The following is a 27,361-nucleotide window of genomic DNA, read 5'->3' on the forward strand; positions in this document are numbered from 1 at the left end:
CCTAGAGCTGGGCTGGGCTCTGGCAGCACTGGCAGGGCCCAGCCCTGGGCACAGGGAAGCAGCTGCTGGCAGGGACAGCTCCAGGCAGCAGAGCCCTGGGCAGGCAGAGGGGGGAAAGTGCCCCCACGCTGTGCTGGGATATTTAAAGTCCTCTCCAAACCCAAGTATTCCATGAGTACTTTTTTTACAGATCCCCATGCCAAGGCACAGCAAATGTCCAACAGCAGCTCCATCAGGCACTTCCTCCTGCTGCCATTGGCAGACACGCGGCAGCTGCAGCTCCTGCACTTCTGCCTCTTGCTGGGCATCTCCCTGGCTGCCCTCCTGGCCAACGGCCTCATCATCAGCGCCGTAGCCTGCGGCCACCACCTGCACACGCCCATGTTCTTCTTCCTGCTCAACCTGGCCCTCAGCGACCTGGGCTCCATCTGCACCACTGTCCCCAAAGCCATGCACAATTCCCTCTGGGACACCAGGAACATCTCCTACTCAGGATGTGCTGCTCAGGTCTTCCTGATTTTCTTCTTCATTGCAGCAGAGCTTTGCCTCCTGACCATCATGTGCTATGACCGCTATGTGTCCATCTGCAAACCCCTGCACTACGGGACCCTCCTGGGCAGCAGAGCTTGTGCCCACATGGCAGCAGCTGCCTGGGCCAGTGCCTTTCTCAATGCTCTCATGCACACGGCCAATACATTTTCCCTGCCTCTCTGTCATGGCAATGCCGTGGGCCAGTTCTTCTGTGAAGTCCCACAAATCCTCAAGCTCTCTTGCTCACAATCCAACCTCAGGGAACTTGGGCTAATTGCTGTTAGTGTGTGTTTAGCATTTGGCTGTTTTGTGTTCATGGTTTTCTCTTATGTGCTGATCTTCAGGGCCGTGCTGAGGATCCCTACTGAGCAGGGACGGCACAAAGCCTTTTCCACCTGCCTCCCTCACCTGGCTGTGGTCACTCTGTTCATCAGCACTTCATTTTTTGCCTACCTGAAGCCCCCCTCCATGTCCTCCCCATCCCTGGATCTGGCCCTGTCAGTTCTGTACTCGGTGGTGCCTCCAGCCCTGAACCCCCTCATCTACAGCCTGAGGAACCAGGAGCTGAAGTCTGCAGTGTGGAGACTGATGACTGCATGCATTCACAAACATTAAACTGCTGGCCAATTACGCCAAATCACTTGTAATAAAAGTCTTATTTGCTACTTCTTAGTTTCATTATGGAAGCTCTTCTTCTTTGTTTTACTTTTTTCATATTGTCCACAAATAAATGTCATTCCTTGTGCCATTTCTCATTTTGTTTCTCTCCACCTTCCCTGTGACCACAGACTCTTTCAATGAGGGGCCGCACACTCGGTGGCTTTAAAGAAACTAAAGTATCTCCCAGAAGACTTTTCTGCAAAGATGCCCTTTTGTTGCCTATTATGGAGCTGCAGCAGCAATGTCTGTGTGCAGAGCTGGGGCAGATCAGTGCTGGCCCAGCAGCTGTGCCCAGCAACAGCAGCACTTGGTGTTGCCAGTGCTGCTGCCGTGGCCCTGCCCCGCTGTCCTGGTGGCCCTGGTGTTGCTGCAGGGCCTGAGTGCTCTCGGGGCCGGGCACAGCCCTGGGGGTGGCAGTGCCGGGGCTGCAGCAGGGACAGGCCATGGGCACTGCTGGGGCAGCGCTGACGCCTCAGGCCAGGGCCTGGGGGCTCCAGGCTCCTTGCCCAGGCTCTCTCAAGAACACAGCCAGGCCAATGCTCAGCACAGAAAAGCCCCGTGAGCAGCCCCAGGCTGGCCGTGGGCAGGCTGGAGGCAAACAGCATGGCTGGGGCTCTGCAAGGGCCCTGGGGCAGATGGGAAGGAGCAGCAGAGCAGGGGCTGATCCATCCCCAGTGCACTGCACAGCCCAGGGCAGCATCCCAGAGCGTCCTGATGGAGCTGCCAAAAACATCCCCCCTCTGCAGCCCTGGCCTCTCCCCCAGCTCACACAGGTGCCCCATCCTTGCAGGCACAGACACGGCAGCACTGGCTCAGCAGCCCCTGTTTGCATTGCACAGAGCAGGGGGAGAACCTCCATGCCGTTGGTGTGGGGACATGAACCTGAGGGAGCACAAATGCCATCAGCCCCTGGGGCCAGCAAGGGCTGGGGGACACCAGGGAAATCACTGAGCTTTGTCCTGGCCTCTGCAGTCAGCCAGAAAGTTTGTTCCCATCAGCTGGGAATTTCCTGTGCCACTGCAGACTCTTGTTCAGAGCCAGGGCTGCCTGGCAGCCACCCTCTAACTGCCCTGAGCATTTCCTTTCCATTATCTTTGCTTTCTTTACTTTTCCCTGGAACAAATTTGTTCTTTTTGCTCATCACAAGGGGCTTAGAACTGGACACAGCACTCGAGGTTCTGCCCAACCAGTGCGGAGCACATGGGAAGAATCCCTGCCCTGCTCCTGCTGGCCACACCCTCCTGATCCAGGCCAGGAGCCATTGGCCTTCTTGCCCACCTGGGCACACTGCTGCCTCATGTCCAGCTTGCTGTCCATCAGTCCCTGCAGGTCCCTTTCTGCCTGGCTGCTCTCCAGCCACTCTGTCCCCAGCCTGTAGTGCTGCAGGGGTTGTTGTGCCCAAAGTGCAGGACCTGGCATTTGGACTTGTTAAACCTCATCTTGTTGGATTTGGGTCCTGGATCCAGCCTGTCCAGGGCCCTGTGCAGAGCCCTCCTGCCCTGCAGCAGATCAACACTCCCAGCCAAATTGGTGTCACCAGGGTTCCATGAGGCCCCAAAGCATCCCAATGGTCTCCATGATTCCATGAGGCCTCCCAGTGTCACAAGGTCCCTTTGGTTCCATGGGACCCCTTGGTGTCACAAATTCCCTTGGATCCTTGGGCCTCACAGTGTCAGAATGCCACTATGGCCCCCAATGTCCTGCAGTATCTCAATGGATCCTTGGTTCCATGGGGTGTCTGAGTGCAGCAATGCTCTCCTTGGTTCCACAGTGTCACAAGGGCCTCTTGATCCCAATGGCCACCATGGTGTCAAACATCTTTCCTATTTTCCAGGAGTCCCTGAGGAGCAGCATTGGCCTCTTGGTTCCATGGGGCCCTGCAGTGTCACAATGGCCCATCATGACACCAGGTTCTGCTCTGTCACAATGCTCTGCATGGTTCCACAAGGCCCTGCAGGGTCACAGAGGCTTCTTGGTTCCATGAGGCCTCAGAGTGCCACAATGAATTCCCTGGTGCTGCAGTGTCACAATGGAGCTCTGGTGACACAAGATCCTGCAGTGTCACCAGAGACCCTTGGTTCCACGGGGCACCACAGTGTCACAATTGTTCCCTCAGTTCCCAGAGTCCCTGCAATGGTGCAATGGCCCCTTGATTCCATTGTTTCCACGCTCTCCCTGGAAACTCTCCTTGGTTCCACAGTGGCACGATGGCCCCTTGCTTCCACAAGGCCATGCAGGGTCACAGTGGCCTCTGTGGTTCCAGCAGGACCCAGACTGTCACAATGGACTCCTTGCTTCCATTCAGCCCCACAGTGTCACAATGGCCACTTGGATCTGTGCTGCCATGTCACACACAGTGTCACCATTGTCCCCTTAGTGCCACCAGGCCCCTTGCTTAGTGTCACAATGGCCCCTTGCTTCCCCAGGGCCCTGCAGTGTCACAATCATCAGAGAATCAACCAGGCTGCAAAGGACCTTGGAGAGCACCAAGTCCAACCTGGAACGTAACGTCACCTTATCACCCAGACCGTAGCAGCGGGTGCCACATCCAGTCTTTCCTTAAACACCTCCAGGGATGGTGACTCACTTGTTCCTGATCCATAGGATTCCCAGGGTTTGGATGAGGGAAATGGTGGGTAAGTGGGGGGGACAAAGCGTTACTGGTCGTCAGCTTTAAAGCTCTTGATTTTAATATTTATTCAGACTGCATTAGAAGGTGCTGGGGGTCAATATCAATTGGGCATTACTGATATTGGTCTATAAACAGGAAAAGAAAACTTAACAGGATAAATCAATTCTGTCTTCATTGTTTTCAATATAGTTTCTTCAGTTTGAATACACTTCAGAAATGTGTCTTATTAACCACGAAAGAATTGAAAATCTAGAGTATTCCCTGTGGCTTTTCTTGTTCAGGCGTTGTGAACAAATGTTTATGAGCCTTTTCCCGTGAACTCCTGAACTGAAGAGGTCAAGAAAGAAGAGGCCTCTGCAGTAGGAAAATTCATCATCCAACCCCAAGTGGCTGAGAACCCATCCCCATCAGGGCAGAAATGAACAGAAATGGGCACAGCTTTGTGGCTGCCCCACCTTTGGCATGGGCCCTGGGCCTGGAGCAGGAGCAGCTCTTGAGGGCAACAAGGTCACAGGTCTTGTGCTGCCCTGGGCAGATGGGATGGCAGCAGGGGCTGCAGAGCTCTCAGAACCTCAGCCCGAGGGGAGCAGGGCAGCCAGGGAGCCTCCTTTGGCCTTGGCCAAGCACCTTCCCCCATGGCTGGGGCTGAGTCCTGTGGCAGCTGCAGCTGCTGCTGTGCCCTTGCCAGGGGCTGAGGCCATGGGCAGTGCCCAGAGCAGCCTGGCCTGAGCAGAGCTGTGGGGCCAGAGCCAGCTGGGCTGGGCTGGGGAGAGGCCCTGGTGCTGCCCAGAGCTCAGGGCAGCTGGCAGAGCTTGCAGGGAGCCGGGCTGGGCTCAGAGAGCCTGGCCCAGAAACCATCAGTGTCCATCTCAGCCTGGCTGAGCGTGCAGGGGAAGGACTCAGGCCAGGCCTTGTGGGGCAGGGCCAGCACCTGTGCAAGACATTGCAAACAGGCAAGTGGTCCAGAGAGGAGGCTGCTCTGTGCCCTTGGTGGCATGGACAGAGCAGAGAGGGGGCCCAGGACATTTGCCAGCACCAGCCTCTGTGCCCATGCATTGGCCTGGGCTGAGTTTGGCTGTGGCCCAGCTCCATCCTCCTGCAGGGCTCAGGGCCTGTTCCCAGCCATGGCCAGCCCTGGCTGCCTCTCTGCTGGCCCAGAGGCAGGCAGAGCCCGGGGCAGGGCTGTCTGTGCAGCCCCACAGGTGCCAGGGGCTCTGCAGGAGCTGGCAGAGGCTGCCCAGCAGGGAGGCCATGGGGCACAGAGCCCCAAGGCTGCTGTGGGCACCACGGCACAGGGGCCGTTCCCAGCCGCAATGCTCCTGGCCTGGGCTGGACCTGCACAGGGGCTGGGCCACCAGGGCTGGGCCAGCACAGGGCCACAAAGGTGCCCGGGAGGAGAAAGGGGGGGGAAGAGTGCAGCCTGGCCGGCAGAGCAGCAGCACCTGTGGGAGTACCAGCATTCCCGGGACAGACAGAGACTGAAAACTTTTAACCCTTTCTTTCATGATTGGGGCCTTGCAAAAATGCTAATCCTCCTCGAAGCTGAATAAGAAGGGAGATAAGAGATGAGATGAGACAAGGACCTGGCCCGAAGAACGTGGAGATGATTGAATGGGGAGAGATGATTTGGAGTGGCCTTTTGGCTGGACTTTTCTTGTGGCCATGGACTCAGTTGTTCCTGTGACACGGACTGCACTTAGGGGGAAGCAGTGGCTCAAAACCAGGAGGGTTCTTCGTGAGGACCCCCCGGCCCCAGGGGGTTGGAAAAATATGGGGGGGACAGATGTCCCAAAGCAGAGACTGTGCCTTTTTGGAGTGAGACAAGGCATCCTTGAAAGACAACCCTAAGAGCAGCTCTGGCCATGCGTCAGTGGTGAGAGCACTGGGCATGGAAGGAAGATGTCACAAGCGGCAAAAGGACTTTTTCCGGGCGGTGCCGAAGTGACAGGGAAGCACACGAGGTTTCAGTGTGTTTCCAGGGGAAGCCTATGGAACAAGAAGGACTCCTTTCCTCTTCATGAACTGCAGTTTGAGTATACTAAAGTGTGGGGCCAAGGCTGGGCAGTTGATGATTTGGGAGAATGTATCGGATTGGGAAAGTCAAATAGTGGGGAGGGGGGAAAGTAGTTTTTGTAAGGTTTTCAATTTTTTTTTCTTTTCCTTATAGTCTTTCCCTATTTTCCTGTAGTTTAGGTAATAAAGTGTTCTTTATGTTTAAGTTGGAGCCTGTTTTGCTTATTCCTGGTCACATCTCACAGCAGACACCAGGGTGAGGCATTTTCATGGGGGGCACTGGCTCTGTGCCAGGCTCAAACCATGACAGGCACAGAGCCCCAAGGTTGCTGTGGGCACCACGGCACAGGGGCCGTTCCCAGCCGCAATGCTCCTGGCCTGGGCTGGACCTGCACAGGGGCTGGGCCACCACGGCTGGGCCAGCACAGGGCCACAAAGGGGCCACACAGCCACTGCTGGGGCTGACAGCAAGGCCAGGCACACACAAGCAATTGCTGAGCATGGCCTGTGCTGGCCCGGCCTGACTGTGCCAAAGGCAGAGCTCAGCTGCTCTTGGGGGCTGCAGGAACACTCCAGAGCCCAAAGAGACTCCGTGGCTTTGCTGGAGACCAAGGCTGCAGCAGAGAAATGCAGGGCTGCTGCGGGATGGGGAGGGCATTGAATTCCAGCACACACCTCAGCTCTCTGATGATCCCAGCACCATGCTGGGCCCTGTTTCAGACTGGAGCAGAGCAGATGTTGATGGGACAGGAGCCCTGAGGAGCTGGCAGGGACCTGCAGCCTGCAAGGTGCTCTGCTGTCCCTCAGGTGCTCTCTGAGAGATCCAATCCCTGCTGGGCACCTCAGGGCACAAGTGGCACTGCCTGTCCATGGGTACACAACTGATGTCTGCCTGGAAAGCAGCAGAGGTTTTAATACTGGTTAGTTTCCTAATATGCAAATGGATCTTTGTTACCTGGGTCATTTGAGCATTTTTAAGCCATGGCAAATTTTTCCCACCAGGAACAGGAACTTCCTGGAAGTGTAATGATGGCAGAAGAACAAATATTATCTTCCTGTGGACTTGTGTCACCAATATCCAGTGTATTGCTTCCTCTCAATCTTCCTTCATGTATTTCCAGCTCTCCTGGTTAGATGGCCATGTCTAAGGACGCCCCTTCACTAGAGCAGCTGGATCAATGTCTACCTTGCTGTTTTTTGATTTCCTCCTCCAGATGCTCTCTGGTCTTTCAAGTGCCCTTCAAATGACTGGTTTCATGCTTTGAGTTGCAGAGTGTTGCCCCATATTTCTGAAGTTCAATAAATATCATGTTAGTCAACATCTAATTGCATTTATATCTATCACTTAATTTTTCCTATGTCTCTGCCTTAAACTGTTATGTGCAGAAATCCCTTGGGGATGGGGGACATTTCAGATGCTGCTGGTACATCACAGAGAGCTGAGGAAAGAGCTGTGAGCGATATTAAACTGTTCAAGTGTTCGACTGTAGCATAGTGTGTGTTTTATATGGGTTTATTGTAAAGTTGGTTCTTTTTTATAACTTAAGAATTTGGTTTGACCCTCTGTTCCCTCCATGTTCTCCCTCCTAATGGTTTGTTCCTCCCACCTGTTGCCTGTCAATCATTGTAACCGTCCCCTCTCGTGTCGAGAATCTTCTATGTCAATCATCCCTCACCTAGAATATGATTTTTCCCTTGAGCCTTTTCCCTCCCCTGGGCCCATCCGATCGGTTCAGTTGTGTCCCTCGCTGCTCCCCTGGGTTTTGCTCATTGGTCCCTCGTGTCTCTTCTGTTGCCCTCATCCCCTTTTTAAGTGCCTCCCTAATGGTTTTTACCTGACACTGTCAGTGGCCCTGCCTGGGCTAAAATAGTGCCTTGGCATCCACACGCGTGTCCACTCCTTCATTCCATCACCTCAGTTCTTCGCAGTCCTGCTCTTGCCTGCATCACCACACCGCAGACGGAGCCACTACTCAGGGGTTCTTGTCGAGAACCTGGGAGTGGCGGGATTTGTAGTCTCCACCGGTCATTCCAGGAGTGGCTAGCCAGCCGGTCAGCTCCAGTGGCTGCGGAAGTGAGGCTGCGTTCAACGTGAGTTTGTTGGCAAGAAACCTTTCTGTGCCTCTGAGTGTCACCAGGCCCTGAGCCCAAAGGACACAAACCTGATGAGTTGTGGTTCCCACTGCAGGGGCTGCACGTGGACCTTGGCTCTGCACAGGAGAGCTCTTCATCCCCTTTCTCTCTTTTCCTCCCTCTGGGCATGGAGGGAGCTCCTGGCTTCAGTGTGTGACTCGTGTGTGCAAAGAGCAAATCTGGGCAAAATCAAGGCAGGGAGGGTTTGGGGGGACCTTGGGATCTGTGCTGGGCTCAGAAGGTTTTCCGTTGCTCTGAGACTGTCTGCTGTGGAAAGTGGATTCAATATCCCACAGAGTAATGACTTTTGCATTGATGGAACTGTGCCTTCCCTTGGCTTTGTTGACTAACAAGAAATGAACATCCCTCTGTGTCTCGGGCAGCTCCTTCTCCAAGGAAAGTGGGTAGGAGTTGGAGCCAAGGAGCTGAAAGCTGCAGGTGCAGCCTGGGCTGGAGGGAACTCAGATTTGCACACGGCTGCTCGGAGTGCCAGGGCTTGGACAGGGGAAATGGTGGGGTGGGGGTAGGGACAGAGTCTGATTGATTGTCAGCCATGGAGGGTCTTGATTTTCATATCTATTCCAATTGTTTGAGGAGGTACTTGGATTCAGTGTCAATTAGAGATTGCACATATCAATGAATTACCAATAAAACAAAAAATTACAGGACCTAAAAAAAATATTTTCTTGCTGTCTTTTTAAATATAGTGTATTCACATTGAACAGGCCTCTGAAATCTGTCTTATCAAGATTTGGGAACTGAAATCAAATGATTCCCCAGAGGCTTGACTTGTTAAGATGTTCTGAATGTTAATGAGCCCTGGGACACTGAATTCCTGCACTCAAGAGCTGAAGGCTGAACAAGCCTCTGGAGCAGGAAAATTCAGCAGCAGCCTCCAAGGTGCTGAGGATGTCAGCAGCCCCCACTGAGGCCATCCCTGCCCAGAGACCGTGGGGGAATGGGCAGACAAGGAGAGCGTCCCTGGGGCTGGGGCAGCACAACTCAGAGGCACCAGGGGCTCCAGCTGGGCAATGGAGTGTGGAATGTGGCTGGGAAAGCCCTGCCTGGGCTGGGCCAAGCAGGACACACAAGCCCTAATTCCCATCCCCCAAACAATTCTCTCAAGGAGACATCTAAAAGGAGTTACAATTTTTTGTGTTCTCTGAGTTCGACTCACTGGAGAAATACCAGCAAGAGATTCTCAGGAACTCAAAACAACAAAACAACCTTTACTGGGTACTTTAGAAAATCAGAGAAACTTTGGCAAAAGGTTTATTATGACGCTGTAGTGGTTTTGGTTTGTTAATTCAAGATTTTTCTAATCTTGAGATTTCTTAATTAACGTATTGATGAGTGTGGTTGATTTTATTGTCAATAAATTATTTTTGTATTTATTTTGTTGTGTGATAGGATTGTGAGAAAGGTAAAGTAGGCTTAAAATATTTAAAGGTTAGAAAGAAAATTTTATTAAAAGTAACTAAAACAAAAAAGGTAGTAAGAATTAAAATAAACTCTTTAAACCACCTTTTTTTTACAGTATTATTTTTACTGGCAATGTAAGGAAATGAAACCTATAATTTCTAGTTATTTATTTTTTTTAAATAGTCTTGTTGTAGTTTATTTTGGGACAGAAGTTTTTCTTTTTAATGTTATGGAGATTCTTTTACAAGAGGAAAAAATAGCGGTTTTGTGGTTTTTAATTTTGTCATGGATAACAGTGGTCTGGAGGACTTTGTTATTGTTGTGATAAATAGGTATGATATTCGTGCTGATAAAAATTGATACAGTAATTAATATCTGGGAATAATAAAACAGTTAAAAGTAGTAATGCCAAAGAAGAGGGGGAGAGGAGGGGCCCCACCACCCCCCCTCCCGGCAGATGTTCACAAGGACAGGAGGAAAGAAGCTGAAGATACAGTTGCTAAAAATTAGCAGAAAGGAAGCAAAATCTGGTTGGGTCCCAGAAAATGCTAATTATAAGGGATTTATTACCTTGATATGTAGATGCAGTGATACGTTAGTCTTGGCTTACATTGTACTGGCTTGGTGCGCATGTGTAACCCAAAGGTGAATTAAAGGACAACGAAGAAGACTACAGGGCCTTCATCAGTGACGACCCCCAAAGACTTGTGCGACCACCAAACCGAGTGGCGGCGCACGCGTGGTAAAAGTGGTAATGAAGGTGGAGATAGAGATATGACGAACCGAAAATAGGAGGAGATGGCATTGACACATGGCATATAAGGGGTGATTTTCACTTGGCAAGCTTGTATGTGATGTGGCAAGGGTCCCAAAACCCTGCCCTCTGTACTCCGTGGTTATCTTTTGCTTATGCGCTATTATTGGAACCAAATTACCCCTTTTCTTAATCAAATTATATTGTATCCAATTTTATATTTTTTTATTTCAACTATTCAATTAAAATTGCTACTGCTGTTAATATTGTTTGGTTTTTTTACGATGGGATAATTGGGCAAACAAAACATTGTGAAGTTATTTTTATTGCCAGAAGCTTTTTTACAGCTTGTTGATGGGCCATGTTGACTTATGGGGTATTGTTTTAAAGATCAATTCTTTAAAGGTAAAAATCTTTTTTATATAATTTTAATTTTTTTTTTATCTCTGGGAATAGAGATCTTCTCTTGGCGGTACTGCATTACATTTTAATTTCTGTATGAACTTTCGATGAAATTACAGTTATTTTAACATTTGTTTATTTCAGTTTGGAGGTTTTTGTATTATATTAATTTCAATTTTTTTATATCTTAATAGTTTTATGTGTTATAATGAAAAAGAGTTTTTTTCTTTATAGTTTGTAAGAGAATTTTAGTTTTCAGATAAATGTATTTTTTCTTTGTTTTTTTTTTGGGGGGGAGTTCATTTCTCCTTTATTGACTTTCATGATTTTATGTTGCTTTTTGAAATGCTTATATTTTGTTTTCCTTTTACTTGAGAGAGGATTGAAGTATAGAAAGGGTTAACACCTAACCTGCCAGTAACTTCTGGTGGAAATTGAGGTTGGGTTGTATTAGAATTGGTTTTAATGATAGTTTTGGGGGGTTTTTGTGTTTAATTTTGGTTGTCAGGTTATTTTTTACAGGTTGTAGGTTGTAGGGGTTTGTGTTTTAGTTGTTTTGGGGGGACGGGGCTTGGTGGTAAGATTTTAATAGCTGTGCCTGGCTTTGTTCTGGTTGGGGTTTTGTAGCCTCTTTTGTTTTCCTGTTTGGGAGTTGTTGGGGTTTGCTTTGGTTAGAGTGGGGATGATGGGGAGGGGGGCAGCCTGGGGAGGAGGGAAGGGGCTCAGCCCATGGCAGGGTTGCTTGGTTTGGCTTGGTTTGGTTTGGTTTGGTTTGGTTTGGTTTGGTTTGGTTTGGTTGAAATGGAGGCTGGGGCTCGCTGCTTCTTTGTTGACTGGAAAAGAAAGAGGAGGTTCCAGGACTTTTTCATCTTTAACATTTGTGTTTCACAGAGGCATGTTCAGTATCTTAGTGGTTTAACAGATTGTCAGTTTGACAAAAAGTTTTGTATTACTTTTTAAAATTCTTCTCATGTCAAACAATGACAGATATTCAGTCAACAAAAAAGACTTCTCAAAGTGTTGACTTGGCCCAATCAACCTCACAAACTCTAAGTCTGTTCAATTTTAAGTTAATCAAAATTTGCAGGAGCACAGAAACTGAAGGAAAAGACATAGAAAGCAAGAAAGACAAAAAAGATACAGAGAAGCACACACAGCTACCAACTCCTGCATTCCAGCAGTGTTTAGATGGAAATTCCAAGAGGAGGCAGGGTCAAGATTTGTGCTTGCCTTGTGGTCAGCCTTCAGTATCCCCTGGTCTCCCTGCGCCCTTCCCCCAGGTGGGACTTGGGCTCATTTGGTCCCTCAGGAGCTGGGCTGGGGCTGCAGAGGTGCCTGTGGAGCATTGCCTGTGCTGTGCCAGGGACTGGCAGACACTGCTGGGCTGGGATAGAGGCTCTGGGGGCATTGGGGCTACAGGGCAGGGCAAGGCTGGACGTGCCCCTTCCTCTCCCACACATGAAATGTTTTGAGCCAACAGTCTCCTCCAGTCTCTCACAAAAGGCAATGTTGGAGGTGAAATCCCAATTCTGGCCATAGGTGCCTGGAGGAGAAGGACAGATCTTTTCCATAGGAAGGAAATCACAGAGCCCCAGTGTTTCAGCAGCAGACAAGAAGAGACCCTCAACATGCCATGGTCATCTGGACCAGTAAGGGGATCCAGGAGGCCAAACCAGCCAGACCTGCTCTGTGTTCCCTTGGTTTTGTGGGGCCCTGAGGTGTCACAATGACACCTTGGTTCCATGCGGCCTTGCAGTGTCACAATGGTCTCTGTTGTGCCCCAGGCCCCACAATGTCATGCAGCTCCTCTGTTACATGAGGCCTGCAATGTCACAATGGACCTTTGGACTCTGGAGGTTTGCAGTGTTACAATGATCTCCTTTGGCTCCACAGTGTCACAATGGACCTTTGGTTCCATGCAGCCCTGCAGTGTCACAAAGGCCTCTTGGTTTCACAAGGCCCCACAGTATCACAATGGTCCTCTTGGTTCTGTGGGGACCTCCAGGGTAACAATGGTCTCACAGGTTCCATGAGGCCTCACAGTGTTAAAATGCTTTGTTTGTTCCATGGGGCCTCATAGTATCACAACGGTCTCCATGATTCAATGGTGCCCCTCCGTGTCACAACGGCCCCTTGGTTCCATGAGGCTGTGATGTATCGTAATAGTCTGTCCATGGTTCCATGAGGCCTTGCAATGTCACAATGGATGTTTGGCTCCATGGGGTCTCACAATGTCACAATGGTCCCTTGGTTCCCTGACACCCCAAAGTTTCACAATGGTCTGCACGGTCCTCTGCAGCTCATCCCAAACACTGTCTGCTCCAGGCACTGCTGCTGCCCAACCAGCTCCTGGTTCCTTTAGCAGCAGCCCTGGCAACTGTTTCTGTTCCCTCAGTGGCACAACATCCCTGTTCTCACACTGCCAAAGAAAGCTGTTGGTGCCAAGTGCGGCCAGGATGAGCCATTGCTGGGACTGAAGCCCCTCTCTTGTGGGCCCTGCAAACAGCGCTCCAAAAGGAGCCCTTGGAGCTCTCCTGGGCCAGCGACTCCCTCTGAGTGGGGCCTCTCCCAGCCGGGAACTCTCCCGTTTGCTGCACTCGGGGATCCTGAACAACGACGGAGCCTGGAACGATCCCCCCACTTCTCCAGGCTCAACCCTTTGCCTGCTGGGGAGATGCCAAAGGATCCACAGGGAGCATTTCCTGCCCTCAGGGGAATTTCTCACAGGTGCCTTGCACTGACTCTTTTTGTCTGTGTGCACACAGGAGTGCCTGTGCTGGGAAAATGTGACAGAAATGCTGCTCTCTGAGGGGTTGGAGTGCCTTGGATAGCTGAGTCAGTCAGGCTTTTAGGTAAGTTAAATCACACGGTCTATGTGAAGATAAATTCTGCTAAGAGTTGTTCTTAGTTGCTGAGTTGTTACCTTTAATATAAGTTATAAGTTAAGTATTGTAAAGTGTTATTCCTCTCTTAAATTGCAAAGTCATAGGTTTAAATTATGTTAAATGCTGTTACGCTCTGCTCTTTTGCTAAATTGTCAGGTTGAAAGTATCAGTTAAGGTTAAGGTATCAGTTAAGTCCTGTTACGTTTGAACTCTGTTAAGCTTTTAGGTCGTATTCCTTGGATCCTTGCCCTCACTGTCCTTGTGTCACACACACACACACAGGGACAGTTCTGGGTTAATTTCTGGTTTGATTGCCTGGATTCTGTTTGGTTTTGTTGTTGCTTTGTTTCCTTGGTGTGCCTGAAGTGCCCAGTTGGGAGTAGAGTGACTCTTGCCAAGGAACTTTGTGCTGCTGTCCCTTAATATTCAATCTGATTTTTGATGATCCCTTGCTGGGGATTTTTTCAGTGCTCTCAAGGCCTCATTCGTAACAGGGTGAAGCAGCCCTGGCCCAGGATTTGGCCCTGGGGGACACAGGGACGCTGCCGGGGGGTCCCGTGGGGTTGCCCTGTCCCATCCCCAGGGCCCCGTCCCCCCATCCCCATGTCAGGCTCTGGGGTCGACCTCGTGGAACATCCTCTGGGGGAGGCTGCGGGGCCAGGGGCGGGGTACTGTGGGGGACAGGGGACTCTGCTATGCACAAGCGGGCTTGGACTGCTCTGGGGGGAACTGTGAGGGGGGCCGGGGCAGAGTGACCTCCCCAGTGACCTCACACAGCCCCTGTGATGTCACACTGCCCTTGGGATGTCATACAGCCTATGTGATGTCGTACAACCACCTGTGATGTCACATGGCCTCCTGTGATGTCACAGAGCCCACTCTGAGATGTCATCCTGTGATGTCCTGCAGCAGCTCTGTGATGTTGCATAAGACTCTGTGATGTCACAAAGTCACACTGCGACATCACAGTCTTTTCTGTGATGTCACAGCCAGCTCTGTGATGTTGCTCAGTCACCGAGTGATGTCACAACCCACTCTCTGATGTCACAGAGCCACCCTCTATGATGGCAGAGTTTGCTCTATGGTGTCACACCCTACTCTATGACACCAGAGTCAGTTCTGTGATGTAAGAATCCCTTCAATGATGTCACAAAACCCTCTCTCTGATGTCATACTACCACTCTGTAATGTCACAGCACACACTTTGACATCACAGCCTGCTCTGTGATGTCATCCAGCCATACCATGATGTCACAGCCTGCTCTGTTATGTCATAGAATCCCCTGTGTGATGCTGTAGCTGCTCAATGACCTCTCACAACAAACTCTGTGATGTCACAGCCCAATCTGTGACCTCACACAGCCCACTCTGTGCTGTCCCACAGCCCCTTGCTGACATCCCAGCTGCTCTGTGCCTCTATGACAGCCCCAGAGGTGCTGCTGTGACACAGCCCCCTCAGGGCCGTCCCACAGCCCCTGCCAGTTCTGAGCCCCTGTGAGCTCTGTCTGTGCCCTGCTGGTATCCCTGAGGGGCCCTGGCAGTGCCCCAGCCCTGCTGGGCTGTGCACAGGAGCTGCTCCTGGCCAGAGCTGTCTCTCTGCAGCGCTGCCCTTGCCAGGAGCTGCCTCTGGGCCAGGAGCCCGGCCCAGCTCAGCAGCACAAACACAGCACAAGGACTTTAATGACCCTCTGGGGCTTTGGTGCTCTTTGCATCAGACTCAGTGCCTCAGTGTGTGCTCAAAGAAATTCTCAAGAACTCGAAATCAGATTCAAAGTCCAAATTCTCTTTAAATGGGACCCACTGAGGGACACAACTCATGTGAAAATGTCCCCTAGTTCCGGGTAGAGCAGAACACTGGTGGCAGTGATGACAGGTGGGGTCAAGCAAGGCGAAGGTGTCTCTGATGCTGAGCAAACCTGCGCCTCTGTCCCTGCAGGCTGTCGGCATCCCCCGGCTGCCCCACCTGCCTGGGCCCTTCCTTTGCTGACAGCTCTGCCTCCTGCCTGCCTCTGCCTGCCCACACAAAGCCTTGGGCTGCTCCAGGCTCATGCTGGGGATGTGCTGCACCATAGCCCTGCCCTGGCAGGTAAATTCCTTTATCCTGGTGTCCAGTCTGGGTTTCCTCTGGTGCCTTTGGAAATAATTCTTTCTTTCTCTATCTGTTTTCTACTATGTGAAAAGGATCCACCAACTCTGAAACCACCCTTCAATCCCTTCCAGGGCTCTCCTCTGCTGTCCTCACTCCCCACCCCACTGAGCACAGGGCTCCCATGTCCCTATCAATTGTCAAGTGCTTGAGGCCAGGAGCACCTTGACAAGAGGGACAGTTCTTTTCTATAGGAAGGAAACCACAGAACCCCAGGGTTTGAAAGCAGACGAGAAGCAGTCACCAGAAGCCAAGGCCAGCCAGACCTGTCTGTCCTAGCAGTTTTTGTCCTACAGTAACCCTTAGATATTCAGGCAGTTTTGGGGGTGGAATTCCATTTCAGCCATGGGTTCCTGGACTGGAATGACAGTTCTCCATGGGAAGGAAAGGGCAGAGCCCCAGTGTTTCAATGGCTGATTAGAGGCAGCCCCAAGGAGACCAAGGCCAGCCAGACCTGTGGTCAGGGAAGAATCCTTGGAAAGACAGAATCTGGGGGGCCAAAGCCCACTTTTGTCTACGGGCATCAGGACAAGAAGGACAGTTCTTTTCTACAGAAAGAAAAGTACAGATCCTCAGTGTTTCAAAGGCAGATGAGAGCTGGCTCTCAGGAAACCAAGAGAACCTGGACAGACCTGGCAGCTTTTCTCTGGGAGCTATCCTTGGATAAAAGGAATTTTGGAGGCTGATTCTCAATTTTGGCCATGGATGCCTGGACTTGAGAGATGTTTTTTTCAATGAGAAGAAAAGCACAGGCCCCCAGGTGTTTTGAAAGCAGATGAGAGGTGGTCCCCAAGAGGCCAAGGCCAGCACAGAGTGGGTTGTGTGAGGTCACAGGTAGGGCTATGAGAGCACAGAGTTTGTTGTGTGAGGCCAATGAGCAGCTACAGCATCACAGAGGGGATTCTGTGACATCACAAAGCAGGCTGTGACATCATGGCATGGCTGGATGGCATCATAGAGCAGGCTGTGAGGTGAAAGTGTGTGCTGTGCCATTACAGAGTAGCAGTATGACATCACAGAGAGGGGGTTGTGACATCACTGAGGGTGCTGTGACATCACACAGCTGTCTGTGACATCATAGGGTAGAATGAGCGGCCACAGAGCAGATCCTGCCATCATAGAGGCTGGCTCTATGACATCAGAGAGTGGGTTGTGACATCACTGGGTGGCTATGTAACATCATAGGACAGGCTGTGACATCACATAGTGACTTTCTGACATCACAGAATCTTCTGTGAAATCACAGTGCAGGTGCATGACATTCCAAGGTGACATCCCAGAGCTGGCACTGTGACATCACAAAGGTGCTGCGTGATGTCCCAGAGCCGGCAGTGACATCACAGATGACTGTGTGATATTGCAAAAGGGCTGTGTGACATCACAGGGGCTGTGTGACATCACAGATGGCTGTGTGAGGTCAGTGGGGAGGTCACTCTGCCCTGGCCCCCCTCACAATTCCCCCCAGAGCACTCCAACCCTGCTCATGCACAGCGGGGTCCCCTGTCCCCCCGGGTCCCCCCGGGTCCCCCGGCCCCGCAGCCTCCCCCAGAGGATGTTCCACGAGATCGACCCCAGAGCCTGACACCGGGCCGGGGGCCGGGGCCCTGGGGGTGGCACAGGGGGACAGGGACCCCCCGGCAGCATCCCCATGTCCCCCAGGGCCAGAGCTTGGGCCAGGGCTCCTTCACACTGCTACCAACAAGGCCTTGAGAGCACTGAAAAATCCCCAGCAAGGGAGAAGCAAACACCAGATTTAATATTAAGGGACAGCAGCACAAAGTTCCTTTACAAGAGTCACTCTGCTCCTGACTGGACAATTCAGGCACTCCAAGGAAATAAGGCAACAACGAAACCAAATCAAATCCTGTCAATCAAACCAGAAATCAGCCAAGAACTCTTCCTGGGTATGTGTGAGACACAAGGACAGTGAGGGCAAAGATAAAAGGAATATGAGCCAAAAGCTTAACAGAACTCAAACTTAACAGGACTTTACTTATACCTTAACTTTAACTGGTACCTTCAACTCCCCAATTTAGCAAAAGAGCAGCACTTAACACTATTTAACCTTACTTAAAACCTATGAGTTATAAATTTAACAGAGGAATTACACTTAACAATCCTTAACTTAGCTAATAAATTAAATTTAACAACTTGGAAAAAGAACAACTCTTAGCAGCATTTAACTTTGTTTAGACCTCGTGACTTATACTTACTTACTGATAACTGGATATCTGACTGACTCAGCTATCCAAGGTACTCCAACCCCTTTAGAGAGCAGCATTTTTGCCACATTTCCTCAGCACAGGCACTCCTGTGTGCACACAGACACAAAGAGTCAGTACAAGGCACCTGTGAGAAATTCCCCTGAGGGCAGGAAATGCTCCCTGTGGATGCTTTGGCATCTCCCCAGCAGGCGGAGGGTTAAACCTGGAGGAGAGGATGGATCGGCCCAGGCTCTGTGGTTATTCAGGATCCCCGAGTGCAGCAAACGGGAGAGTTCCCGGCTGGGAGAGGCCCCACTCAGAGGGAGTCGCTGGCCCAGGAGAGCTCCAAGGGCTCCTTTTGGAGCGCTGTTTGCAGGGCCCCAAGAGAGGGGCTTCAGTCCCAGCAATGGCTCATCCTGCCTGCACTTGGCACCAACAGCTTTCTTTGGCAGTGTAAGAACAGGGATGTTGTGCCATGGAGGGAACAGAAACAGTTCCCAGGGCTGCTCCTACAGAAACCAGGAGCTGGTTGGGCAGCAGCAGTGCCTGGAGCTGACAGTGTTTGTGATGAGCTGCAGAGGAGCTGAGCCCAGGGACTGTTGGCCAAGGCCGAGGCCCAAGGAGCATTTCTCAGCTGGCAGGGTGGCCTGAAAGGGGAGGGGGGAATGCAGCAGTACAAGGCCCATGGAACCAAGGGGTCATTGTTACACTGTGGGGCCTCATGAGACCAAGGGAGCAGTGTGACTCTATGGGGCCTCATAAAATCATGGAGAGCACTGTGACATGGCTGGACCTCATGGAACCAAAGGGATTGTACTGACACTGTGTGACTCCATGGAATGTAGGGATCATTGTGACACTGAGAGGTCCGATGAAAACAAGGGTCCATTGTGGCATCATAGGACCTCCTGGAACTGTGGAGACCATTGTGACTCTCTGGGGTGTGATGGAACCAAGGGGCCATTGTGACACTTTGAGGCCCCATGAAGCCAAAGGTCCATTTTGACATTGTAAGGCCTTGGGGAATCATGGAGAGACCATGAAGACACTTCATAACCTCACGGAACTAAGGGGCCATTTTGACACTGAGGGAACTCATGAAATCATGGAGACCCTTGTGACACTATGAGGCCCCATGGATAAGCAAAGCATTGTGACACTGTGAGGCCTCATTGCACCAGTGAGACCATTGTGACCATAGGGGGTCGCCACAGAACCAAGAGGACCCTTGTGATACTATGGGGCCTCGTGAAACCAAGAGGCCTTTGTGACACCGCAGGGCTGCATGCAACCAAAGGTCCATTGTGACATTGTGGAGCCTTGTGTCATCAGTGGTCTATTGTGACACTGGCCAACCAAAGGAGACCATTGTGACACTGCAGGGCTGCATAGAACCTAGGGGCCATGGTGACATTGTAGACCTCCATTGAACCAAGGGTTCATTGTGACATAGCAGGACTGTGTGGAACCAAAGCTCCAGGGTGACACAGAGGGGCCTCCTTATAGTAAACCCTATGGACCTGGGTAAGGCTCCATGGAGGACTGAACAATAGGAACTGCTGAGACAGCAACATATGTTCCTGTCTCTCTGATCTCCGCCCCATAGCTTATCTCTGTAACCCTATAGGCTATGTTACCTAAACCCTAACTATTGGTCAAGTTTTGATCCCCCTTAACACAATGAAAGGGGCCTACTTTAGCCCATTTGACAGAAGAACAGCTGTCGCTGGGACCCTTCACAGACTCCCCCAATAAAGTCATCACTGTGGAACACCAGGAACTCCTTCTCCTCTCTCGCCTACAGCTGCCCTCAGCCAAGGGCAACCTACCTAGCAAGCAAGAGCTGAGATCCTAAGAGAGCTTGCAACCACAAAAGAGCTGGTAATCACCAAGCTTGCTAAGGGGGTTAGCCCGCAGCATCAGCCTCGGGCTAGCCTAGCTTTAGGGCACCCTGTCTCCCTGAGGACTGGGCTCCCGGGCTATCTTGCACTGCTTGATAATAAGGCCAGAATAGAGGCTTTATTATATCTCCTATCATCAATGGCCCATTGTGACAGTGTGGAGCCAAAGGAGACCATTGTGACACAGCAAAGCCCCAGGGTCCAAAGGTCCATTGTGACATTGCAGGGCTCATGGAACAGAGGAGTGACATGACATTGTGGGGCCTGGGGAACCACGGAGATCATTGTGACACAGCAAGGCCTCATGGAATCATTGGGACCATTGTGACACTGCAGAGCCTTCTGGAACCTAGGGGCCAGTGTGACATTGTGGGACCCCATCAACCCAAGGGTCCATTGTGACACTGCACGACTTTGCCCTTGTGACACGGCTGGACCCCATAGAAACAAGTTGTCATCATGGCACTGTGGGGCCTCATGGATCCTAGGCAGCATTGTGACAATATGGGGCCCCACAAAACTAAGGGAACATGAAACAGGTCTGGCTGGTTTGGCCTCCCAGGGGCTGCCTGATAAATCACCTTGACATGTTGAGGGTCTCATCTCATCTCCTATTCAAATGATGGGGCTCCGTGCCTTCCTTCCCAATTGAAAAGAGCTCTTCTTCTCCTCCAGGCACCTGTGGACAGAACCGCAATTTCACCTCCAAATTTCCTTATACCCAGGGATTGTTCACATAGGAATACTGCCAGGACAAGTCTGTCTTGCAGTGGTTTTACAAAGGTCACCTCCCATCTATCCCCAAAACACTAGAGAGGCTCCATGCTCTCCTTCCTATGGGAAAACACCATCCTGCTTCTCCGGGCGCCCATGGTCGAGATTGGATTTCTACCTCCAAAATTCCCTAAATTCAAAGACTGCTCCCAGACAAAATCTGCCATACCTCACAAATCTAGCTGGCCTTGGCCTAGTGAGGCTCTCACCTGCCTTCCAAACACTGGGGCTCTGTGCTTTCCTTCCTCTGGAAAAGAACTGTCCTTCTCAGCCAGGTGCCCAAGACCAGAATTGGGATTTCACCTCCAACATTGCCTGTTGTGTCAGACTGGAGGAGATTGTTGGCTGGAAACATTTTGTGTGTGAGAGAGAAAGGGGCAGGTCCAGCCTTGCCCTGCCCTGGAACCCCAGCTCTGCACTGCCCTGGAACCCCAATCCCCCCAGAGCCTCTATCCCAGCCCAGCAGTGGCTGCCAGTCCCTGGCACAGCACAGGCAATGCTCCACAGCCACCTCTGCAGCCCCAGCCCAGCTCCTGAGGGACCAAATGACACCAAGTCCCACCTGGGGGAGGGGCCCAGGGAGACCAAGGGGTGTTTAAGGCTAACAACAAGGCAAGCACATTTGTGGACCCTATCTCCTCTTGGAATTTCCATTTGAACACTGCTAGAATCCAGGAGTTAATAGCTCTGTGTGTGCTTCTCTAAATCTTTTTTGTCTTTCTCTCTTTCTGTGTCTATTTCTGTTTTAGTCATCTTGCAAATTTTTTTTAACATAAAATTGAACAGGCATAGAGTTTCTGAAGTTGAATGCGTCAAGTTAAAGCGTTGATAACTGTTTTTTGTTGATTGAATGTCATAGAAAACCTTTTGCCAAAGTTTCTCTGATTTTCTAAAATTCCCAGTAAAGATTGGTTTGCTGTTTTGAGCTCCTGAGAATCTCTTGTTGGTATTTCTCTAGTGCATCCAACTCAGAGGAAGGAAACAATTGTAATTCCTTTTAAATGTCTCCTTGAGAGAATTGTTTGGGGGTTGGGGGTCAGGGCTTGTGTGTCCAGCTTGGCCCAGCCCAGGCAGAGCTTTTCCAGCCACATTCCACACTCCATTGCCCAGCTGGAGCCGCTGGTGCCTCTGAGTTGTGCTGCCCCAGCCCCAGGGACGCTCTCCTTGTCTGCCCATTCCCCCACGGTCTCTGGGCAGGGATGGCCTCAGTGGGGGCTGCTGACATCCTCAGCACCTTGGAGGCTGCTGCTGAATTTTCCTGCTCCAGAGGCTTGTTCAGCCTTCAGCTCTTGAGTGCAGGAATTCAGTGTCCCAGGGCTCATTAACATTCAGAACACCTTAGCAAGCCAAGCCTCTGGGGATAATTTGATTTTAATTTTCAAATCATTTGTGGTTAATTAGACAGATCTCAGTAGTATATCTGCAGTGAATGCAATATATTTAAAAAGACAGTGAGAAAGGATTTTTCAGGTCCTGTTTAGTTTTTTTTTTCCTGTTAATTCATTGATATATGCAATCTCCAATTGACACTGAATCCAACTACCTCCTCATGCAGTTTGAATAAATATGGAAATCAAGACCCTTCATGGCTGACAATCAAAAAAACTCTGTCCCTACCCCCACCCCACCATTTCCCCCATCCAAGCCCTGGCACTCAGAGCAGCCTTGTGCAAATCTGAGCTCCCTCCAGCCCAGGCTGCACCTGCAGCTTTCAGCTCCTTGGCTCCAACTCCCACCTGCTTTCCTTGGAGAAGGAGCTGCCTGAGACACTGACAGATGTTCATTTATTGTTAGTCAACAAAGCCAAGGGAAGGCACAGTTCCATCAATGTAAAAGTCATTACTCTGCTGGATATTGAATCCACTTTCCACAGCAGACAGAGCAATGGAAAACCTTCTGTGCCCAGCACAGATCCCAAGGTCCCCCCAAACCCTCCCTGCCCCAATTCTGCCCAGATTTGCTCTTTGCACACACGAGTCACAACTGAAGTCAGGAGCTCCCTCCATGCCCAGAGGGAGGAAAAGAGAGAAAGGGGATGAAGAGCTCTCCTGTGCAGAGCCAAGGTCCAAGTGCAGCACCTGCAGTGGGAATGACAACTCATCAGGTTTGTGTCCTTTGGGGTCAGGGCCTGGTGACACTCAGAGGCACAGAAAGGTTTCTTGCCAACAAACACACTTTGAATGCAGTCTCACTTCCACAGCCACTGGAGCTGACCGGCTGGCTAGCCGCTCCTGGAGTGACCAGTGGAGACTACAAATCCCGCCACTCCCAGGTTCTCGGCAAGAACCCCTGAGTAGAGGCTCCGTCTGCAGTGTGGTGATGCAGGCGAGAGCAGGACTGTGAAGAACTGAGGTGATGGAATGAAGGAGTGGACACGCATGTGGATGCCAAGGCACTTTTTTAGCCCAGTCCGGGCCAGTGACATTGTCAGGGAAAAACCGTTAGGGAGGCACTTAAAAAGGGGATGGGGGCAACAGAAGAGACACGAGGGACCAATGAGCAAAACCCAGGGGAGCAGCGATGGACACAACTGAACCAATAGGAAGGGCCCAGGGGAGGGAAAAGGCTGAAGGGAAAAATCATATTCTAGGTGAGGGATGAGTGACATAGAAGATTCTTGACATGAGAGGGGACGGTTACAATGATTGGCAGGCAACAGGTAGGAGGAACAAACCATTAGGAGGAAGAACATGGAGGGAAGAGAGGGTCAAACCAAATTCTTAACTTATAAAAAAGAACCAACTTTACAATAAACCCATATAAAACACACACAATGCTACAGTCGAACATTTGAACCGTTTAATATCGCTCACAGCTCTTTCCTCAGCTCTCTGTGATGTACCAACAGCATCTGAAATGTCCCCCATCCCCAAGGGATTTCTGTACATAACAGTTTTAGGCAAAGACATAGGAAAAATTAAGTGATAGATATAAACGAAATTAAGATGTTGACTAACATGATATTTATTGAACTTCAGAAATATGGGGCAACTCTCTGCACCTCAAAGCATGAAACCAGTCATTTGAAGGGCACTTGAAAGACCAGAGAGCATCTGGAGGAGGAAATCAAAAAACAGCAAGGTAGACATTGATCCAGCTGCTCTAGTGAAGGGGCGTCCTTAGACATGGCCATCTAACCAGGAGAGCTGGAAATACATGAAGGAAGATTGAGAGGAAGCAATACACTGGATATTGGTGACACAAGTCCACAGGAGGATCAGTATTTGTTCTTCTGCCATCATTACACTTCCAGGAAGTTCCTGTTCCTGGTGGGAAAAAATTGCCATGGCTTAAAAATGCTCAAATGACCCAGGTAACAAAGATCCATTTGTATATTAGGAAACTAACCAGTATTAAAACCTCTTCTCCTTTCAGGGCAGACATCAGCTGTGTACCCATGGACAGGCAGTGCCACTTGTGCCCTGAGGTGCCCAGCTGGAATAGGATGTCTCAGAGAGCACCTGAGGGAGAGCAGAGCACCTTGCAAGCTGCAGGTCCCTGACAGCCCCTCAGGGCTCCTGTCCCATCAACATCTGCTCTGCTCCAGCCTGAAACAGGGCCCAGCATGGTGCTGGGATCATCAGAGAGCTGAGGTGTGTGCTGGAATTCAATGCCCTCCCCATCCTGCAGCAGCCCTGCATTTCTCTGCTGCAGCCTTGGTCTCCAGCAAAGCCATGGAGTCTCTTTGGGCTCTGGACGGTTCCTGCAGCCCCCAAGAGCAGCTGAGCTCTGCCTTTGGCACAGTCAGGCCTGGCCAGCACAGGCCATGCTCAGCAATTGATTGTGTGTGCCTGGCCTTGCTGTCAGCCCCAGCAGCGGCTGTGTGGCCCCTTTGTGGCCCTGTGCAGGCCCAGCCATGGTGGCCCAGCCCCTGTACAGGCCCAGCCCAGGCCAGGAGCATTGCGGCTAGGAACGGCCCCTGTGCCGTGGTGCCCACAGCAACCTTGGGGCTCTTTGCCCCATGGCCTCCCTGCTGGGCAGCCTCTGCCAGCTCCTGCAGAGCCTGTGGCACCTGTGGGGCTGCACAGACAGCCCTGCCCCGGGCTCTGCCTGCCTCTGGGCCAGCAGAGAGGCAGCCAGGGCTGGCCATGGCTGGGAACAGGCCCTGAGCCCCGCAGGAGGATGGAGCTGGGCCACAGCCAAACTCAGCCCAGGCCAAAGCTGGGCTCAGCAGCCAGGGCTGCCAATGCATGGGGACAGAGGCTGGTGCTGGCAAATGTCCTGGGCCCCTTCTCTGCTCTGTCCATGCCACCAAGGGCACAGAGCAGCCTCCTCTCTGGGCCACTTGCCTGTTTGCAATGCCTTGCACAGGCACTGGCCCTGCCCCACAAGGCCTTGCCTGAGTCCTGCCCCTGCACGCTCAGCCAGGCTGAGATGGGCACTGATGGTTTCTGGGCCGGGCTCTCTGAGCCCAGCCCAGCTCCCTGCAAGCTCTGCCAGCTGCCCTGAGCTCTTGGCAGCACCAAGGGCCTCTCCCCAGCCCAGCCCAGCCGGCTCTGGCCCCACAGCTCTGCTCAGGCCAGGCTGCTCTGGGCACTGCCCCATGGCCTCAGCCCCTGGCAAGGGCACAGCAGCAGCTGCAGCTGCCACAGGACTCAGCCGCAGCCATGGGGGAAGGTTCTTGGCCAAGGCCAAAGGAGGCTCCCTGGCTGCCCTGCTCCCCTCGGGCTGAGGTGCTGAGAGCTCTGCAGCCCCTGCTGCCATCCCATCTGCCCAGGGCCGCACAAGAGCCCCGGCCTTGGGGCGCCCAAGAGCTGCTCCTGCTCCAGGCCCAGGGCCCATGCCAAAGCTGGGGGAGCTACAAAGCTGGGCCCATTTCTGTTCATTTCTGCCCTGATGGGGATGGGTTCTCAGCCACTTGGAGTTTGATGATGAATTTTCCTACTGCAGAGGCCTCTTCTTTCTTGACCTCTTCAGTTCAGGAGTTCATGGGAAAAGGCTCATCAACATTTGTTCACAACGTCTGAACAAGAAAAGCCACAGGGAATACTCTAGATTTTCAATTCTTTTGTGGTTAATAAGACACATTTCTGAAGTGTATTCAAACTGAAGAAACTATATTGAAAACAATGAAGACAGAATTGATTTATCCTGTTAAGTTTTCTTTTCCTGTTTATAGACCAATATCAGTAATGTCCAATTGATATTGACCCCCAGCACCTTCTAATGCAGTCTGAATAAATATTAAAATCAAGAGCTTAAAGCTGACGATCAGTAACGCTTTGTCCCCCCCACTTACCCACCATTTCCCTCATCCAAACCCTGGGAATCCTATGGATCAGGAACAAGTGAGTCACCATCCCTGGAGGTGTTTAAGGAAAGACTGGATGTGGCACCAGGTGCTACGGTCTGGGTGATAAGGTGATGTTACGTTCCAGGTTGGACTGGATGCTCTCCAAGGTCCTTTGCAGCCTGGTTGACTCTGATGATTGTGACACTGCAGGGCCCTGGGGAAGCAAGGGGCCATTGTGACACTAAGCAAGGGGCCTGGTGGCACTAAGGGGACAATGGTGACACTGTGTGTGACATGGCAGCGCAGATGCAGGGGGCCATTGTGACACTGTGGGGCTTAATGGAAGCAAGGAGTCCATTGTGACAGTCTGGGTCCTGCTGGAACCACAGAGGCCACTGTGACCCTGCAGGGTCTTGTGGAACCAAGGGGCCATTGTGCCACTGTGGAACCAAGGAGAGTTTCCAGGGAAAGCCTGGAAACAATGGAATCGAGGGGCCAGTGCACCATTGCAGGGACTCTGGGAACTGAGGGAACAATTGTGACACTGTGGTGCCCCGTGGAACCAAGGGTCTCTGGTGACACTGTAGGATCTTGTGTCACCAGAGCTCCATTGTGACACTGCAGCACCAAGGAATTCATTGTGGCACTCTGAGGCCTCATGGAACCAAGAAGCCTCTGTGACCCTGCAGGGCCTTGTGGAACCATGCAGAGCATTGCGACAGAGCAGAACCTGGTGTCACGATGGGCCATTGTGACACTGCAGGGCCCCATGGAACCAAGAGGCCAATGCTGCTCCTCAGGGACTCCTGGAATGAAGGAAACATGTTGGACACCGTGGTGGCCCTTGGGACGAAGAGGCCCTTGTGACACTGTGGAGGCAAGGAGAGCATTGCTACACTCAGACACCTCATGGAACCAAGGATCCATTGTGACACTGCAGGACACTGGGGGCCATAGTGGCATTGTGAGACTGCGGGGCCCAAGGATCCAAGGGATTTTGTGACACCAAGGGGTCCCATGGAACCAAAGAGACATTGTGATACTGGGAGGCCTCATGGAATCATGGAGACCATTGGGATGCTTTGGGGCCTCATGGAATCCTGGTGACACCAATTTGGCTGGGAGTGTTGATCTGCTGCAGGGTAGGAGGGCTCTGCACAGGGCCCTGGACAGGCTGGATCCAGGACCCAAATCCAACAAGGTGAGGTTTAACAAGTCCAAGTGCCAGGTCCTGCACTTTGGCCACAACAACCCCTGCAGCACTACAGGCTGGGGACAGAGTGGCTGGAGAGTGGCCAGGCAGAAAGGGATCTGCAGGGACTGATGGACAGCAAGCTGGACATGAGCCAGCAGTGTGCCCAGGTGGGCAAGAAGGCCAATGGCTCCTGGCCTGGATCAGGAACAGTGTGGCCAGCAGGAACACGGCAGGGATTCTTCCCGTGTGCTCCGCACTGGTTGGGCAGCACCTAGAGTGCTGTGTCCAGTTCTAAGTGCCCTGTGATGAGCAAAAAGAACAAATTTGTTGCAGTGAAAAGTAAAGAAAGCAAAGGTAATGGAAAGGAAATGCTCAGGGCAGTTTGAGGGTGGCTGTCAGGCAGCCCTGGCTCTGAGCAACAGCATCTGCAGTGAGACAGGAAACTCCCAGCTGATGGGAACAAACTTTCTGGCTGA

General features: G+C 51.5%; 2 protein-coding genes across 2 annotated transcripts in view; one reads left to right on the forward strand and one right to left on the reverse strand.

Annotated features, from left to right (window-relative positions):
- The first annotated feature begins 213 nt into the window (after positions 1 to 213).
- Positions 214 to 1,146, forward strand: LOC141727775 (olfactory receptor 14A16-like). The gene has a single exon (XM_074534060.1). The coding sequence runs from the start codon at positions 214 to 216 to the stop codon at positions 1,144 to 1,146; it is 933 nt and encodes a 310-aa protein (XP_074390161.1).
- Positions 1,147 to 7,809: 6,663 nt separating this feature from the next.
- Positions 7,810 to 27,361, reverse strand: part of LOC141727776 (serine/threonine-protein kinase pim-1-like) — a 39,036-nt gene continuing 19,484 nt past the window's right edge. Inside the window, exon 7 of the mRNA XM_074534062.1 lies at positions 7,810 to 7,902. Within this exon, the coding sequence (XP_074390163.1) occupies positions 7,810 to 7,902 (93 nt within the window). The remainder of the gene's footprint in view (positions 7,903 to 27,361) is intronic.

Source organism: Zonotrichia albicollis, unplaced genomic scaffold, assembly GCF_047830755.1.
Source record: "Zonotrichia albicollis isolate bZonAlb1 unplaced genomic scaffold, bZonAlb1.hap1 Scaffold_254, whole genome shotgun sequence".
In the NCBI taxonomy this organism is placed as follows: domain Eukaryota; kingdom Metazoa; phylum Chordata; class Aves; order Passeriformes; family Passerellidae; genus Zonotrichia; species Zonotrichia albicollis.